General features: G+C 37.3%; 1 protein-coding gene across 2 annotated transcripts; it reads right to left on the bottom strand.

The window, feature by feature from the left end:
• Window positions 1-743: 743 nt before the first annotated feature.
• On the bottom strand, window positions 744-18534 carry LOC104152975 (cell cycle checkpoint protein RAD17). 2 transcript variants are annotated; one of them, XR_011137717.1, is made up of 16 exons: window positions 18376-18525; window positions 16689-16967; window positions 15464-15547; window positions 14601-14757; window positions 13981-14117; window positions 12780-12832; window positions 12561-12686; window positions 12408-12477; window positions 10934-11045; window positions 8337-8528; window positions 6892-6977; window positions 6163-6309; window positions 5532-5678; window positions 4681-4801; window positions 3985-4107; window positions 744-1565 (listed from the first exon to the last, which is right to left on the bottom strand). XR_011137717.1 is itself a non-coding variant. In XM_068927201.1 (16 exons), the coding sequence occupies exons 1-16, from the start codon at window positions 18415-18417 to the stop codon at window positions 1298-1300; spliced, it is 2079 nt and encodes a 692-aa protein (XP_068783302.1). In that variant the 5' UTR covers window positions 18418-18534; the 3' UTR covers window positions 744-1297. The 2 variants fall into 2 exon arrangements, 1 of the variants encoding a protein (XP_068783302.1); XM_068927201.1 differs by having other exon boundaries at window positions 3985-4042; window positions 18376-18534.
• Between the last annotated feature and the right edge of the window lie 25 nt (window positions 18535-18559).

The following is an 18559-nucleotide window of genomic DNA, read 5'->3' as shown; positions in this document are numbered from 1 at the left end:
GGCCCCCTGTTAAGGCAGGAGCGGTTGGATAGTTCAGTGATACTAAACCGCAGCAAGGCTTAAGGGAAGTTAGCCGCTACCGAAGGCGAGCAGGGGCGGCCAAGGGCCCCTGCCGAGGCGGGTGCCCAGGGGCAGCCACAGCCCGAAGCCCCTTCTCTCAGTTAACATGCAGCTTTCTCTCTTCAAAAAAAAATCAAACAATCGCCATAGTCTTTAAAACTACACCTCAGCTTTCATCGAGGTGATATTTAGACCTTTTAACAGCAGCATTAATTCCAAGCTTATGCTTGATAAATACATACTTTTATCCACCACGCGTTACACATTAAAGTACAGACATGCAAACATGCACCACATACTCAAAATAAGCTTTTTCTTCTTATTCCCGCGCTACCACTAACCTTGGTGACTTGTTAGACTGCTTTGCATTGAGCAAACCCAGTTACAGTGAAACTCTGAAGCATTAAACAGTCTGTTCAGACAAATACAAAACATTTCCTGTGTCATTTAGCAAGCACAGGACTATTTTTTCCTCCAGCACAACGGCAATTTAAGGAGAAAAGCCACCCACTACACCATTAACGTTCAAAAAGCATACAAAGGTCAAGGACTTCTACTTGAATGCTATTTTCCTTGATAAGTTATGAAAATATTTTCCAGAAAGGAATCTGAAATAAGCTAGTGTACAACACATGCTTCAATTTGTAAACACATAAAAATATCTGTGGTAGAGTACAAAACAGTAACGACTAATACATTAAGAGTTTTATTTACATCATCAGTACTGGATATCAAACATTTTTACATATCTCTTCTGTCAAAAAGTTCAAACTTGCAAACAGCAATTTTTTGAAGGTATAAACGTTAATAAAACCTTCAAATGCTGACAACTTAATAAATGTGTTCTCAGGAAACATACTGTACATACACAAAGAAAAATTAAAATGTGTAAAAAATAACTTAAGAGTCATACTGCTTATCTACAGTCTCTTTCAAACTATTTCAGTTTGTCATTTATTATTCTCTCTGTTTAATCAATAGACAGATTACTTTCATGGCTCAGGACAGGCAGGGAATAGTTTGTGATTTAGTACTCAGTTCAGGGCTTATCCCGCAAAGTTAAGGCAAAGCTAAGGAGACTTTTCTTGATGCTGACACAGCATACGTGGGCTAGAAGGCCAAGTCCAAATAAGTAGTTGGGAGGAATACTCTTGTACAGACTATGCCCTCTTTAGCAACAGGCCTCTGCAGCACATTAACCTATTCGAGTAAGTCAGTGGTCCGTATTTTGTTGTGCTCAGTCACTATCATATTCCTCTATTTTTAATTCCTCTTCCTCCGTGACTGCTTGAGCTGCAATAGGCTGAGGCTGACTGCAAGGTAGCTCATTTCCACTGCACTGGCTAGAAGTAAGAGGAAATCCATCCGATTCACTCTCATCTGTTCTGTTTTTTCCCATCTGTACAACCGTCTCTGTAGCATGCACGTCTGCAAGGTCCCCCTCATAATTAACAAATAAGTCTGGTATTCCAGGATCTTTATCAGTGAGTGTTTCAAGCTTTAACCTGCAAAATTATCATTGCAGCAGTAAGTTAACACAGAAAATGTTTCATGCCATCTCACATAGAAGCTGCAGTAGAAAAGATTGCCCCTGTATCATAAGCCTCTTCCCTTCGCTGCTTCTTAATAACTTTCAAATATTTTCACAGTAGTAACCTCCATTCACCAGAGCTGGTCCAAGCTACACAAATTCTTTTCTTATATCGCTACCTTTAGTATTTCATTTCACAGCTCTGTGCATATCTTCTAATTATGGATACTGGGTAAACTCAGCACTACATAACTCACATGAGAATGTACAAAATATAGAAGCTTTTCCTCAGGGAAAAGGGCTGCACTACATAACCTCAAGACATATTTTCAACAGTAAAGTATCAAATCAAATTTATGTTCCGTCGCTCCCCAGCATCTGCTGCTGAAGTTTCTTCCTTAGGGCAGCGTTTTTGCTTAGCTTTCATCAAGGGCGTGAACGCTTAAAGAATTAACTTACTGACAACAGCACATGGTATATCAGACTTTTTCCCAGCAAAAACTTAAGTCCTTTAGGACAGGAAGCAGTTTAAATTGAGACAGACAAACTAAGAGCAGGCAAGGAGTAGAAAGGAATCTTTTAATTTTGTATTTATTTTCCCATTTGGGATCCTCAATTTTTCTAGCTTCTCTTTATCAAGAGGCGACGAATGCTCCGTTACAATTTCCCCCACTTTACATGGTATTAACAAGAATTTCCAGACAAAGTTATCAACAAAACTCATCCTGACACCAATTCCAATTTATCAAGTACTATACGCTCTCCCTAATGAGTTTTCTTACTAAGCAGTATTCCTATCCCATTGGTAACTACAACTGAAAATAAATGAAGTAATATTTCCTTTGAAACAGCGGTACATCTGTGAAGCTAGAGTTACTTCAAGGAGTGCTCAGTAAATAATAATAGAAAATAAATTATTTTTAATTAGGATTTCCTGAAGGAAGCAGATGCTTACCGAAATGCCTGCATTTCTCCATACTTCTTTTCCAAAATAGTGAACAAATAAAAAGGGATTAATTACAGTCTTTTCAGGAGAAAGATATCCAGCAGATAGAACTGTAAGTTTTATCTACCCACAGTAGTGCGTCAGGGGTGTAAGAACTTTACCAATATTTAAAAGGTATGCTACAGACAAAAGTAACATCGTAAGGAAGTCTACAAGTAATTTGTAGAGCTATAACCATTTTGGCTTAGACTAGGGGGGGGTTGCAAACAAATACACCCCTTTGGGGTACCTTCCTCTTGATCTGCCTAGCAACTAAAATGGCTTTTAATATATCTGTTGGGGAACAAGATGGTTCTTGGATAATACAGCCTTTATCATACCAGTCAGTATTTCATAATTAAATTCAGATAGCAATAGCGCAGTGATAGATACGAGATGCTTATCCCCTGGACAAACTCTTTCTTGGTTAAGGAAAGGTTAATCTCATTCCAGTTATCACTCTCCTTCATCACAAAAGACTATCACAGTTAAAATACTTTTTGATTTCAGAGATATCAAGGGTTTAGAAATATAACTGAGGCTCTAGAAGTATAAGTAATCCATATGGCTCAGAAGGCTCGACAAAATCACAGTCATAGCATGCGAATGCCACGTCACCCCAAAAGCGCTATACGTTCTGTAACTAGAGCACTACAGTCCTGCAGCTGAAAAAGATTTAACAGTATCATTTCAGCATTCTAGCCTTACATCTCAGACAGAGGAACTTTCGTAGCTCTCAAAACAACTGGTTTACAAAAACTGCACTCTAAACAAGAAGAGTTACTCCAAGTAGTCGGGCAGGCAAAATTTTCGCAAAATAAAGATCAGTGCTGCTATCTAATTTCAGAATAAGCATTCCTTAAAATATTCTTTGTAGTTCCATTGATGTATAACTGCTTCAAAGGAAATAAGAATAATTGCCCATTGGATCATCATTTTTACTCCTCTTATTTTACATCTAAATGTACAACGTTCTATCAAAGTTCCAGATTAATGTTATATGTCATGATAAACAGTGGGCAAAGCACACTGCAGTCTTCGTTTAAATTCGGTTTTATTCTCACTTAAATCTTTCTGATTGTAAAATCAAAAAGACTTTATCCAGACTATGCGCTGGATAATTATTCATATATGTTTAAAATAGAAAACTAGTATTTGATACAAGGAAAGAGAAAGCTTTCATACAAGGACGAAAATCAAGAGTATACTTCCTGCTAACATTGTCATTCTAAATAGATTTGAATTGGAAAAAGTTGCAACATCCAAAATATAAAAATGATCAGGCTGCAAGTTAGGGAAAAATCTCACATCACAGACATACATTAAAGATTTATGCAGTACGAAAGCGTTTTTTAGAAAATATATTAGCAGAGAAAGTGTTTTTAAAGAAAATAAAGCTCAACCTTACCTCCCAAAATGTCTTTTCAGCGGTAGCCTTCCAACATCCTGGATAAAAGCAATCTGAGCTGAGAACACAAAGAATCACCAGTATCATATTGGGTAGATCATAACGCACATAAAAATAAAGACACTGGAAAACAAATAATTCGTAAGTTTAGTTAAGTGGTCCCATGTATATCTTTGAATATATATGAACTGTTTTGGTATCCAAGTGTATTTATCATGTTACCATAATATATTTATGCATGCCTACACAGAACAAAAAATCCCTACCATTTATGTATTTATGATGTAGACTTATGAGTTTACATATCCTATAAAACAAATTCATCCCGATGTCACAGAATCATAGAATAGTTGAGGTTAGAAGAGACCGTTAGAGATTACCTAGTCCAACCCCTCTGCTCAAGCATGGTCAGCTACAGCAGGCTGCCCAGGACCCTGTCCAGTTTATTCATATTTAATTCTTTCAGTTGCTTAAGTTTTAAAGATGTTCTCGAAGCTGTTTCAAACCTAACAGGACAGCTTGAATTTTACTTATGTTACTGAAAACATATTTAGACACTGGCTATCTGTGCGTGGCATACGTGTTTTCTCGGTGAGGCAAGAGAATTATAACAGTATTGATATTTCTGTTACAAACATTTTTCAGTATGCTTTAATGATAAAAAGAATCTAAGAGCAGGAGTTGCCCCAATATTACCTTGGTTTCTCATGGGATTTGCTAGCATAGCAAGATAAGGCAATAGCTCTGTCTGAAGACACTCTGGTGGTAAACAGAAGCTTGAAAAGAGAGATTTTGCTGCAAGGCAATTTTCTTGATACTGTTGGGGGGGAGTAAAAGCATGGTAAACTATAATTAACGTTAATGTAAGTATTCTGCACCATCAAAAACAAGGTCATCACACTGCTTTTTACTACTGGATTACTACACACAAGCTACTGAAGAATGAGTCCAGAAAAGAGATAAACACTTGGGTTAACATATACAGATCACAAAACGGTAATTCCTTTAATGTTTGCCTTTCACTGGACATTAAAGTTTCCTGAAAATTTTTATCATTCCCATCCAAGTTTCCCATCCAAGCAGGCCAACATTCCATTGCTGGACACGCTAAGACAAATATTAATTCAAATTTCAAAAATTTTTGAAGTCTCATGAATGAGCAATTGCTGATAAACACATAAAATGACAGCCGTAATTTCTTAACCTTACACAACAATTTCAACTGTTTTAAGCCAAACAAACTTGAACTTACTTTTAGGAACACTTGACAGTATTTCAACAGCGGTTATCTCTCTATAAACTTGGACTTAGGACTCTCCCAGAAATAAGCTACCTTTTGAGCACAGGAAACAGATCTTTATTTAAAGGCCCCTGATGCATTTTAGCTCATCAAGCAATTTTTTTTTCTTTTTTAAAGTAGTAGCTTATCTTAAAATAGGATACCTAACAAGTTTAGCGCCGCATGCAAGTCTCTCATGTACTACTCAATTCACTAAGAAACGTTAAGTGTAATGTATAACACTTGCCTCAAAACATGAAGTATTTACCTTTTTACTGATAAGGAACCATTGGGGTTTGTGCAAGGGACGGAACCCCATTCCTCCTTGACACTGAGCAAAGGCTCTGGTTGTATTTGAATGTATGACACCTCGTGTAGCCACAGATGCACTGTATTTTTCCATCACGGATCGTGACTAAAGAGAGAAATCGGGCATTACATGAACTCATTGTCTCTATAGCGTGTCTTATTTGACCAAAAACACACACTGTAACTGCAGTGACACAGATGTTCTCAGAACACACTTAAATTACTGTGAAACGTTTACTCAAAGCGACTGAATGAAAAAGCTAGCTCAAATACTTCAGGGAGAAGGTAAGGAGTTCTCGATACTTAAAAATACTTTGTAAAATATTTTATAAATGCTACAATCTATTACAATAAAATGCTGATATAACTGTACACAATTGGCCTGCATCTCTCCTTCGTTTGATGTAGTTTAGCATGAACAATTCACTCTCACATATATCCTATTAGAAGTTTGAAGCCATATAGTGTAATTCTTACTAATTTATAAGAAAATAATGGCCTTTAACTATTCATAAAAACTTGCAAAAAAATCTAGAAGTTCAATTTCAGAGTATGAAAAATTTACATATGCATAAAAAAAGGACACTTACGTTCCAGTTACTACACAGGACATCAGCAGTGCTCAGATATTCACTGGCTCTCACAACATCATCTATATTAGCAAAAAATTCTACATAGTTCTGGTGAAGGTATAAATTAAACATGCTTCCAGACATATGTGATTTTTCTACGATCTCCTGTTTAATAATAAAAAAAAAAGTATCAGCTCAGGTTTTAAATACCGCGAAAGGAAAAATATCCTATAAAAGTTATTCTACATTTAGATAGCTAAGGATCTGGTGCACATGATGTACAAGTAGAGGCTCATATGCAGAAGGAAGGCTGGTTTGCTTCCAGAGAAGACTAGGCTAAGTGGGGCAGAACCCAGTGGTGTCTTCCGCTCTTCAACAGAGGGATACAGAAGGGTGAATTTAGACTCCTCCCAGTAGTGCACAACAAAAGGAGGAGAGGCAACAGTCACAGCTGGCAGCAAGGGAAAAGTCCACCTTTCACCACAAGCTGTCCAGACAGGTGGGGGAAATCTGTTCTTGGAGATAATCAAAACTTGACTGATCAAGGGCCTAGACACCTGATCTAGCCTTTAATATAGCCTGCTGGGACCACATCCAGCTTATCTACTCTATAATTTACATAGATTTAATATACACGTATTAAGACTAATGACAACATGACTATGCTCAAGATTTGTATTAATCACTTTTTTTTTTTTTTTTTTTTTTTTAAATTAAACCGGAATCAAGCAATTACTGAAGATGTACCTCAGGCTGAATAAGCAAGGTGTCTCGCTGGTATTCTGATAAGTGAGAAGGCAGCTGAGGAAATTCCGATTCTGACAATGGTTCTCCTACAAGCAATTTTTATAATCTTTAATCTTTTAACCTCAGAAATGTTACATACATTATTGCACACTACCAAAAAGCCAGGAAAAAAAAAAGAGACAAATTTCAGATGTTATATTCAAACTTAAAGTGTAGATGAGATGGGAGCAAGAACAGAGATGCAGAACTGCATGAATAGTAATTCTCACATATATTGAAAACAACTGTTAGATACCGTTGAATATATTAACGAGTAGGTTACATTGTTTTCAGTTCACAGGAAATTCTTGATACAGGTGTAAGTATGTATTTATATAGTCAATGTTACAGAGTAAACAAGACATAACTAGTTATATTTTACTTGCAAAACTCTGCTTTAACCATTTTATAGTTTAAATAACAAAACACAAATATATTTAAATATATATATTCTATATTATTTATAACATACATGTTTAAATTCTCTTTTAACTCATAAAACTCATTATGATGCAAAAACTCATCTCATTACTTTCATATTCCCTCATCTCACTATTTCTCCTCAATTGATTTTGGAACTGACACTGTTGAGTTATTACTTAAATGTGGGCAGCCAGTGGCATAACAGATCCTGACTTTGCTGAGCATAGATGGTACTACAGTATAATAGTCACTGATTCTTATGAAAGATAGAGGTTTTTTAAGTGATAAAAAACGGTACTGTGACTAAGCACAGGAGGCAGATAAGAAGTAAATTTACAGAACCTTCATGTATATAAAGTAAAATTTACAATAGTAGTAAGGTAGAAAGTATTTTGGAGAGGTGGAAAGGGAGGCAGGGTAGTAAAGAAAAGTGCAGGGCCCTTTCAGCTCAGATAGGAGACACCAAGCACGTCACATAAAGAGAAACAGACAGCTGAGAGAAGAGGTAGGGAAGAAAAGATAGCAGAAGGAACCAAACTTCTACACACTAAAGGAAGCACTAGTAAGCTCAGAGGCTGAAGGGCTGTTCTGCAACCTTTAAGAATAGGCACGTTACTGCAGAACTCTGTTCTGGGTATGATTCTCCCTGAGAAGCAAATTTTGCTTTTGTACAAAACAATGTCATCTCAGATTTTGGTGCCTACATATCTAGGTTAGTGGGCACGACAGCATGTGAACCTCATCAACTAGAACCATGTCATTTTATTACACACATATAGCAGATCTTGAAAAGTGCATTTACCTAATGGATACAGATAGCTGCAATCTCAGTTACCCAAGGCATTTATTACTGTTTTCATACTGTCATTAATGACCAAACATGTAAGTAGAGATCACTCTAAGCCTTACTTTAGCAAATCTGATTACCAGCAGCAGACATTCTTTTCACATTGAGAAGGAAGAATAAGTCAAGATTTTCTTACTTTTGCAGTAAATTATTTTCCCCAGAGCATGGAAAAGAAAGATTGAGGCATCTTTGCCACCAATTGCTTGTATCTCCTGGTTTTCTGAAGTATCCAATTTATTTTTCTTTCTTGCTTTAGATACTGCTGCCTCACATTTCAGTGTGGAGCTTCCTTTTTTCCTTGATCGAAAGTTGTCCTCCAATGAGCAGTCTACCAATAAAAGCAACAATACAATCGAGATAAAGCACATGAATTTCTTAAAAAAAAAAAAAAGGTTCTCTATTATTTTGTTACTGTTAATGTTCTAAACAACAAGAACAAAAATAAACAGAAAAGGTCTTATAAACAGGAGATGCTAAGAGAAAACTCATTTATTAGTCACCTAAATTACACTTTTACCCCTTAGGTAAGGAGCCAAATCCTTCCTTGGAAAATAAGCATCTGCTCTAAAAGAGAAGTTGCCGTTCCTGCTTACTCGTTCTAGCTCTGATATGTGCCCGCTTGCCCTTCTTTTAAATTTCTTCCTTCATAAATAACAAAGTACAAGTGCAAATACATGTAAATCATATTTCAGTTACACGTTTATTTCAATTATCAAACTCTCTTGTATTTGCATGATCTGTAATGTCCTCACTGAAATATAAGAAGAGGAAGAAAAGCTTTCCTTAGATGACTTCAAACAGCCTACTATTTCCACAATGATGCGGAACTCCAAGGACTGAAAACCGTTTTTCCCCCCTCTGATTTAATACTCAAAAATTTAAACCCAGAATTCAGTTTAGTGGCACGTGAGTGTTCTTTATCCAACTAAGAGAACTTATCCTTTCAGTATTTATCAGTCTCTTCTCCCATGTCTCCATATGGATCAATTTTTCCCATTATTAGTAAAATGAATTAATAAAATGAATGATCAATTGTGCTTACACACCCACCCACACAAATGAAGAGGAAAAATTATATATGTATGTAAAAACTAATAGTGCATTCTGACAGCACTCAGGAAGTCAGCATGGAAGTGAGGTCTTCAAAATTTACACAAAATATCACTGGACACCAATCTATTGTCTAACTGAAACATCTGTACCGAGCAATTTCTATTTAACATGAAGACGGCCCTTCTCATTAATCTCCAAAAAAGTGAAAAATAAGAAAAATGTGAAAGAGCATGCACAATAGGAATACGTGATTCTGAGATGTACAGGTGTCATACCTTATACTTTTGTTTTCTCCCAAGTTTTCTTTGCAACTCTTATGTTCTTACATTTACAAGGCAATTTATTTAAAATTGTATATACTGATAATTTTAAGTCTATTAACGTTTTCTGCAGTGCACAAACTTTTTTACCATCTACTAGTGGGCTACAGCTAACCTTTCTGCTATTCTCAACCTACTTTTTACCCATTTGATGGCACTAACATCAAAACATTTTCACTGAGAACAATTTTATATTTTTTGATGCACCCAAAACAATGCAAACTAAGTAGACAGCAGGGCAAAACCAGAAGAATTTAGTTTCCACATTTACAAGTTAAATCTAGAAACATGACTCTCTCCCCCATTAAACATAACAAACGCAACTAAGTTCACTCCAGTATATTCCAAAACCTAAACTACAACACACCCTCTTACAACAAGGAGTTGAAACAACATTTAATCCTGCATTTCACGAGCTGTATAACACATTGTCTGTTTCCAGGGTGGAGGGGAGAGTAACTGAATAAAAGCAGCAACACCATTATCAGTCTTATGACATACCACAGAAGTCAACTAAATTTACCTTCATATTTCTAGGTTGAATGTTATGCTGACACCATCTAAAGGTTCTTAGAATGAGCTACATGTGTCAGACTTTTGCTTTTACAATGAACAGGTTATGTGACTCGCATATATTAGTTTCCTAAGAAGTTTTGACTTCCAGTGTTTATAGAAAACATGATAGTAAGTCTCCTGTTTTCTTTCTATGTTGGAACATTAAAAATAATAACCTCAGACTAAGTCTCATTTGAGCTCTGCCCACCTAAGTACTTCCAAGGCTACTAAAAGATCAGAATTCACAAAAGTTATTGTATAATCCCCTCAATAACTTCATAGTAGGTCACGTCACCTCCCAGGATTTCAATTTACCTACTCTTAACAGCTGTAGGCACTGCAAAGCAAAATCCGTCATTTCAGCAATGCCATACACAAAGTCAACGTGGTATTTCAGAAATAACGTAAATGTGGAGATTAGGACACAGAAGTACTGAAGAACAGGGCAGTAAAAAACATCCTTTTCAAATTAAGGTCACATCACAAAAGCTTTGATTCGTAAAGACACTGAGCTACCGAGAAGAAAAAAGGGCATTGTATTACATTATATCTATATATACACAGCAGAAATATAATATTGGTATTAGCCAGTTTGAGACTATATATGAACAGGCATAAAATCTTACATATTCAGCTTCAAATCCCCGCCCCCCCCAAAGTTATCCCTTTCATTCCTGCTCCAAAGCAGTATGTCAGAAATGTTTTTGCACAGCTCACTTAACTGAGCTTCAACAGTGAACAGAGTACCTTTGCAGCAGAAGCTGTCAAAATGTCATTTACTTTCACTGAAAACATAGGTATTTACCTTTCATAGAAGAAAACTGAAGACTGTTTATTGCACTTCTTACATCACCTGAACAACCTCTGCAAATTGACTCCAGAGAGGTTCTATCAGGAGCATAATTCTTTTCTCTATTCTACAAGGAAAAGCAATAGTTTACAACACCCAAAGTAATAAGAAAAAGTATGTATTTGAGTATTTGAAAATTATTATGCACCTTAGTGCACTTAGCTAACGATGCGAGCACAAAGTTAACGCACAACACAACTGTCAAACTTGCTGAAGCTCATCTAAAACTGAACTCTACTCCTTCCATACTGCTGTTCTGCAGGACGATGATACTCTAGCACTTTTCCCAGGGAAATCTCTTATGCTGATGCCACCCACTGCCAGCTTTCAAACTAGTCTGTGAAGCTTAAGGGGCAAGCATCTGTGACCTCCTGAAGGGCATCCCGGAGTTTGGGTTTCTGGGCTCGAGGAGATTGGTCTGATACCTCTGTAGCAAGGATCGGATACCACAGGAATAGAAAGTTTGGCAGTTTGTCAATCGTCCTATCATCTAGACAAATTTTAAAGTTAAAAAAAAAAAGAGACAAAGAGTTGTAATCCAAATTCTAATGAAACTACTGCTATCTTTAGATGCAATTATACAGAAATAAAACAAAACCAGGTTTAATGCCACTTTTTCTTTAAGGCAATTTAGAGGATTCCCTTCCCCACATCATCAAGCTAAGTACAAGAACTTCATGGCTGGAACCCAATCCTTCAATAATACCCACATCTTCAGTACTTCTTTCATTAAAGGGACACCTGCATCTTCATTCTTGTGACATTAGTCAAACTCCAGGTTCCAACTCAGATATTTCTTGCAGTTTATAACCATTAGTATATCAGTTCATAATCAGTAATCTTTTAGGAGTGCTATTACGTGACAAGCTTTGGGAATACCCAGGTCATTTTTGGGTTGGCTGTGGGGACCCACCTCTGATGTAGACCATGAACAGGCTACATTAGCACCAGCTAACATTGCTAGCTGTAAAACATTTAATCCATTTAAGCATATTTTATATAGCAGTATTATAGAGAATAATACATGGAATTCACTGTTATATTCACTCAGTGTTACATTTGGTGCTATTCAAACAGTTTTGGAATAGTATAAGCTTTAGGTTAACGACCTCTTCTGGCTTGGAAGAATACCTTGAAAATGACCTCTGCTCCTATTACTTGTTGCATGTATATGGTTGCTGCAAAAGGTAGAATAATTTCCAGAAGTAACTTCAAGCCTTGGACCAAATCCTTACTCATGGATCAAGTGGAACCAATCTTGAAAACAATACTTCTTTCCAGCTTTTTCCTTGTTTTCTGTTATTGGGTTTGGGGGCTTTGTTTTGTTATCAAGGATCAAAAACGTGCTATCAATAAATATTTTCGATATAAAAGTCTGAAGTCTTTTGGTCCTAGCATTGCATGGAAGTTGCCAGTTTTGACAGCTTACCGTAATAGCTTCTGTTGTAGCTATTCGATTAAGAACTTTCATCATATTTGTTGGTGCAACAGGCTTGAAACTGTTGAAATTCATAATAAAAAAGTATTAGTTTCTGATTTCTCATTTACCAAAATTGTGTTTTAATGAGATAAGAGATCTTACCTAATATTAGATATACAGAGCTCTTCTAGAATTTCCTTTGGGAATAGTAACCTCTGGTTGCTGTCTCCACTGAAGTTATCCGAGATTATGAATATAAGGGGACATCTACTTGTACGTACAAATCTCCTAAATTGAAAAATAAGGAAGTACAACAAGAATCAAACTCCAGTTTACTGACAGTGGCTAAGGATAATCATTAAAAACTCCATTACAACTCACCTGAGAATTTCATGTAAACTGCTAGGGTCTCGATAGAATTGGTTAGGTATGTCCTATTCAAAATAAATGAACTGCTGTCATTCAAACGTATTGTCTCCAACAGATTGATTGTTATGACACACTATGTTGCTACCCATTTTTTATTTCCTAGGTACCTTGCTTTCAACCACATCTGAATGGGGCTAATGCTGAAGATAACCAGAAAAAATAAAAAGAAACTCGTGGTCTTTCTTTCTTTTATTATGGAAAAATACGTAATAGAAGATTCTGTCTTTCCTCATCTCCTAAGGAACCAGCTTGTGTAATTACATTTCCTGTTAGCCAGAGTTTTATTCATACGTGGAGAAGAGTAAAGGAGAAACACTCAAGATAGCATCCTCACTGAGGAAAAGTTGAGGATATACTACTTGAGATACAAGAGTATCTATACAGAAAACTTACTTTATAAACAGAAATCACAGGAAATTATGGTTCTTAAGTTTTACAGTTTACAGCGTTACTTCTCTAGAATTTCTATCCCATCTATTCTTGAAAGATAATCAAATTGTCTGTAAACTTAATTCATAAAATTAATATGACAGAAAAATGAAAAGAGCAGACAGGAAAGCCTGGTCAAACAAATTCCCGAATAAGTGAAAATAAAGTCTTCTCCTGGACCTCCTGTTATGGCTTAGGAACCCTCAGAGTTCACATCTGTGCCCTCAAAACAAAAAATATCCAACCCCCCCAACCCCCCCCAAAAAAAAAAAATTAGAGAATACTGAACTTCAAGTGCTTCGATTATGACTGTTCTCATTCTCAGGTATCTTCTGTAACTTCTTGCTTTCTCAAATAACAAGAACAGTATAATTTCTTTCCTCTTCCTGTCTCCTTAAAACATACATATAGAGTTCTATAAAGCTAGTCATAAAAATATATGGGTATGATTTTTCATTACTGCTTTGATCCACTTTTTGATACTCTTACTTATTTCTGTACATGAACCAGTGTCCAATTTCTCCCTGACAATTAGCTTATGTAGTTTAACTATGGGTAGACTGGGTTTTAGCCACCTGTATAGACTCAGAAATACAGAAGTCATCTGCAGTTAAGTAGATAAGCTTTCAGCAACTGCAATCCACTAAATGGAGCTAGTTAAGCCTGTCAATATTAAAACAAAATGTATTGTTTTCCAAACAAGATTTCAGAAGTTTTCACTTACTTCAATAAGAATAAGCTTTTTATCATTTTCTGAGGACTCCCCAAGCATCTGAAGTTTGTTATACTTATTTGCTCTTAAAAGAAAATCTTGAAAGAGAGTTGCTTGGGCCTGACTTGGAAACGTATGAAAATTTGAGTCTGAAAAAGAAAACTAATTAAAAATACGTATCCTATATTACGTAAGTAGTATATAAATACCCACAAGAACCAATACCCACCCTTGCAGTTTTCTGACAATAGCCATTCAACACCAGCAGCCAAGCCCTTTGGCAAATACATTATGAACACAACGCCATTTTTCAAGGGTAGAATAAAACTGAGGACCAAATCAAAGACACACTGATCTACTTATTTTAAGTCAGATTCAAATGATTCCCAGGTTGTTACACAAGCTCGCTATCCTTTCATGAACTGCATATTGTTTTGGAGTAATCACTTCAGAAAAAACACTAAATCCCTTTTCAGACAAGGCAAAAATAAAAGATCCTTATCAAACACTACTCAAAAACCCTTACGTGGATCTGACTTCGTACATGACAGAGGTGCAAAAGAATACCAAATACTGAATACAAATTCTACAAAAGTAGCTGGGAAAAGAAAAAACAAAAACAAAACACTTACCGTGGCCAAATATACTTTTTAAGTCTTCTTTTGTAAAGTCTAAAGATATTGGATTGGTCCATTCTTGCACCTGAATGCCCAGATCTTTCACTAATATCTGTATAGTTGCAGTCTTTCCGCAACCAGGCGGACCAGTTAACAGCAAAACAGAGCCACCCTGTAACAGAAAAAAAATCCCAAGCACAATAAATAAAGACTACAGGTTAACTGAAGGCAAATATTTCCTTGAATTTCTTCTGTACGTTCTGTGACAGTGATTTTCTTTCCAAATAAAAGAAAATGACTTAAATAATTTGTGTTAGTAATTCACCTGTTGAGTACTCAGAGAGAGAGAGCTAGATCAGAACGCTGAAATCCTTGCTTCCAGTTTTTTAATCTATGTGTTTAGGTAATTGCCCATTGTTCAGACTACCAATATAATACGTACTGGACTCAAGAAACAGGTCTAAAAAACACAGGTTGAGACTGTTAAATGATACATTTGTAGAAGAATGCCTCTTACCATTCAAGAAGTTAAAAACACCCTATTACATCAAGTCAGTGTAACTGGAAATTTGCCAAGCTACTTAATCTCTGGGAGGTAAAATTCAGTTATTATAAGCACACACTGAACAGGTAAGCATTGACTTGATGCTAGACAGTAATACTGCTGAGCAAAGAACAGAATCCAGCTCTGCTGCTCTTAGCAGTATGAGTTCTAAAGAAATGTAAAGCTCTCATCTATGTTCTTAAGAGATTTCTTATACTGCTAGACATATAATCACTAACTACAAGTTAAGGGTTTTTCTGAAATTAAAATAAAATTCAATCCAGCTTGTTATATGTTGTTTTACACCTCTATCTGCTAATTTTAGCAAGATTACCTGCTTTGATTGTCTCTGAAATATGTGCTTTTTTAGCCAGGCTTCAACTTCTTCAATTTTCTTCTTATGCACAGCAAGGTCATTCTAAAACCAGATGAAAATACATGAAGTGCATACGCACATATACACACCTCTTGGTTTCTAAGACTATAACGTTAAGATTCAAGAACAGAACACATACTGACTGAAACGTTAACAGATATGCCTTTATGCTCTTTCAGGAGTAAGTGTAACAGCTACACATAATCATTACAGCCTGTTTTCTCAAACCACCAATTTTCCACAGCCTGCAGGAGGGAAATAACAAACACTTCACCATTCCTAAAGTAGCAACAATATAAGCCTGTTTGATTTTATTTGTATGCTCTATAGCTCTTGCTGGAGCTTGTACTTTTTAAGGCCATACCAACTCTAATACTACATAGATTTTTGGAGCTTCTGTAAATTGTATGCAGCTTACTTGTGTTTTAGATTTAATTTTTAATAGTTCATCTCTGGAGAGGAACTGAGTTACAAGGCTAGAATACAAGTTACTACACTACACTAGCTTACTCAAATCACTAAGCACTCAACTCTACGAGACACTCAGCATGTGTTGACGTGTTTGAAACACAAGGTGCATGAGCTGCTCCATGAGTAGAACCAGTGAAATCAAGTTTACCATGGATTTGAATTCTTTCTCCTTTAAGCCCTAAGGTACCACAGTAACCTCAACCCATGTCGCGGTGCCTAAGATGGCACTGAAATAGGGAAGAGATAGCACACACTGCAACTAGTCCAGTATCCTGTGTGTGCTAAGAACCCAGTTAGCTGCTGCCAAATAACATGCAAGGTAATTCCTGTTGTCTTTCCCTGTTGAGGGCACTAACCGGACTCTCTCTCTCTCTCTCCTCTATTTGGCTGTGGATTTTCACATACTTGCAGCTGTCAGATTTGGCTGAAATTTGACAATGGGTTCAAAAGTTTAGGAGTGCATGGACAGGAAGCAAGATCTCAGTAGCTTTATTTCCTCAGAAAGCCTGGGTAAAAGTACATCTTCCATAAATAGGTAGCTCATTAAAAGCTTCACTACAGGCAGCAGATAAGTCAAACTAATACTTCACTGGTCTAATAAAATAGAATATATTTATAAACAGGGTAAGACAGAATACGAAGGGAAGAACAACATGTTTATGTTACACTGGAATGTCACTGTTACATTAACACTTTAGAATAGTTCTCATACCTGAGTTTCAGGTTTGTATTTATCTACCCATGGCTCATCGTGAGCTTGGCTTTGATTTTGTCTGGATTGGCTACAAGATAAGTCTACTGAGGATGACTTTGCCCTTTTTCTGGGCAGAACCTTGTCCTTGCTACTTCCTGGCAAAGATGATAGGTCTTTCTTCTTCTGGGGCCGCTTTCTTCTAGTGCTCCCTTCTACTGCGTTCACAGGAACTGTGCTGGAAGAAATATTTGTGTTTCCAAAGAAGTCATCAAATGAATGTGGCAACCAACCTGTTACCTGGCAAAAAACAAGCACCTTGCTGTTAATGTAGCACTCTCCTCCCCTTTTTAAATTGGGTACATTTGTCTATGGAAAATTTGAGCTTTGTTTCATGAGTGTACCAAGAATATCTTGCAGGTGGTTTTCATTTACATTAGTCATTCACGTTATAATGACAGAACGTCACTAATATTAAGAAACTGTTTAACTTGCCGCGTTCATAGTTAGCAACAAATGCTGGCACTTATTACTCTTTTTGAATCTCTGAATTACAAGCTCTTTAAGCATTAAAAAAGGTTACTAAGCTTTTTAAGCATTAAAAAAGGTTACTATTTCTAGTCTTGTGACTAGATATTTTGCAGCAAATTTGGCAAACAAGAACATGTTGAAAATTGAAACATATTCAAATTAAAGGAGTAAAATTAAAACTGAGTTGAGAGTGAAAAAACAGACTGAGCTCTTTTATATCCTTTTTATGTTATGGTCAAGTTTGCATTATCTCTGCATTGTTTTTCAGTACACCTTCTTTGCATTTAAAAGGTAGGCATTTGCATTTGAAAAGTTAGAAATAGGTGACAGGGAAAAAATGATTTAGGCAGCACAGTAAAATCAAATACTAGTATTTGTTTGCTATGTGAGGAACTATGGACTAATCTAGAATTGGAAACTATAACACGTATCAGAAGTCTGCCTGACAGTGAAAAGTAATGAAACTGCTAATAGGGCTGATATTTGTTTTTGGATTTGAGAAACAGTCTGCTATGACAGATGTATAAACTCACACCCCAGAGCCACTTTTCAGGCTACCTGTGGTGGGCGCAGTAGTCCAAGCACTGTTTGCTCATAACAGCCACATGGGATGCTGTTGGAGGAGGCACTATAACGGGTCACATTCTGAAACGGACTTTATGCAAACGGCTGAAACTGTGCAGCTACAGAATGCACATCTGTGTCATCTCCAAAAAGGTCTACGGCTACACTACGGCTTATATAACTTTTAAGTTAATACAAAATATCATTAGCAGATACAGCCTGACTGTGACAGGCATCAGCAACTGGCAAAGATTTGCGTTTGCAGTTAGCTGTTAGTGTTATTCAAACTGAAACTATTTTTAGTTTAATTTGCATATTTACCGGCAAAGCTGATACCACTATGTGAGGGGTTTTTTTCCTTTTGCATAAATTGCATCAGTAAGTAAAAATAAACATCTCGTACGCAGAAAAAGGGGACGGAGGAAACTCCACACGGCCCCACCGCCCCCGCCGAGGGCTTGGCAGCCTCTCCGGTCCCAGCTGACCAAACAGCCCCCAACTCCCTACCCGCTTCTGCCTCGCGCCTCCTCGCCGCCGCTGCGGGAACCGGCGGGCGGCTGCGGCCCGGCCCGGCCCGGCCCGGCATCCCCCCGCGCGGCGCCGCGCAGCCCACCTCCGCCGGCGCTGCCTGCCTCCCCGCGGAGCTCCCGGACATCCTCCGCCCTGGGGGAGCCCATGCGCGGCCCGGCTCCGCGCCGCCGCCGCCGGCCCGCGACCCGCAGCCGAAGCGAGGCGAGTCGGGTCGGACGCGGCCCCGCCGCCGACCTCCCGAGGGGTCCTTCCCCGCCCGCGGCTCT

This window comes from Struthio camelus, chromosome Z, assembly GCF_040807025.1.
Source record: "Struthio camelus isolate bStrCam1 chromosome Z, bStrCam1.hap1, whole genome shotgun sequence".
Lineage (NCBI taxonomy): Eukaryota > Metazoa > Chordata > Aves > Struthioniformes > Struthionidae > Struthio > Struthio camelus.
Note: the sequence above shows the minus strand (reverse complement) of the source record. Positions and strands in the feature narration are given on the sequence as shown.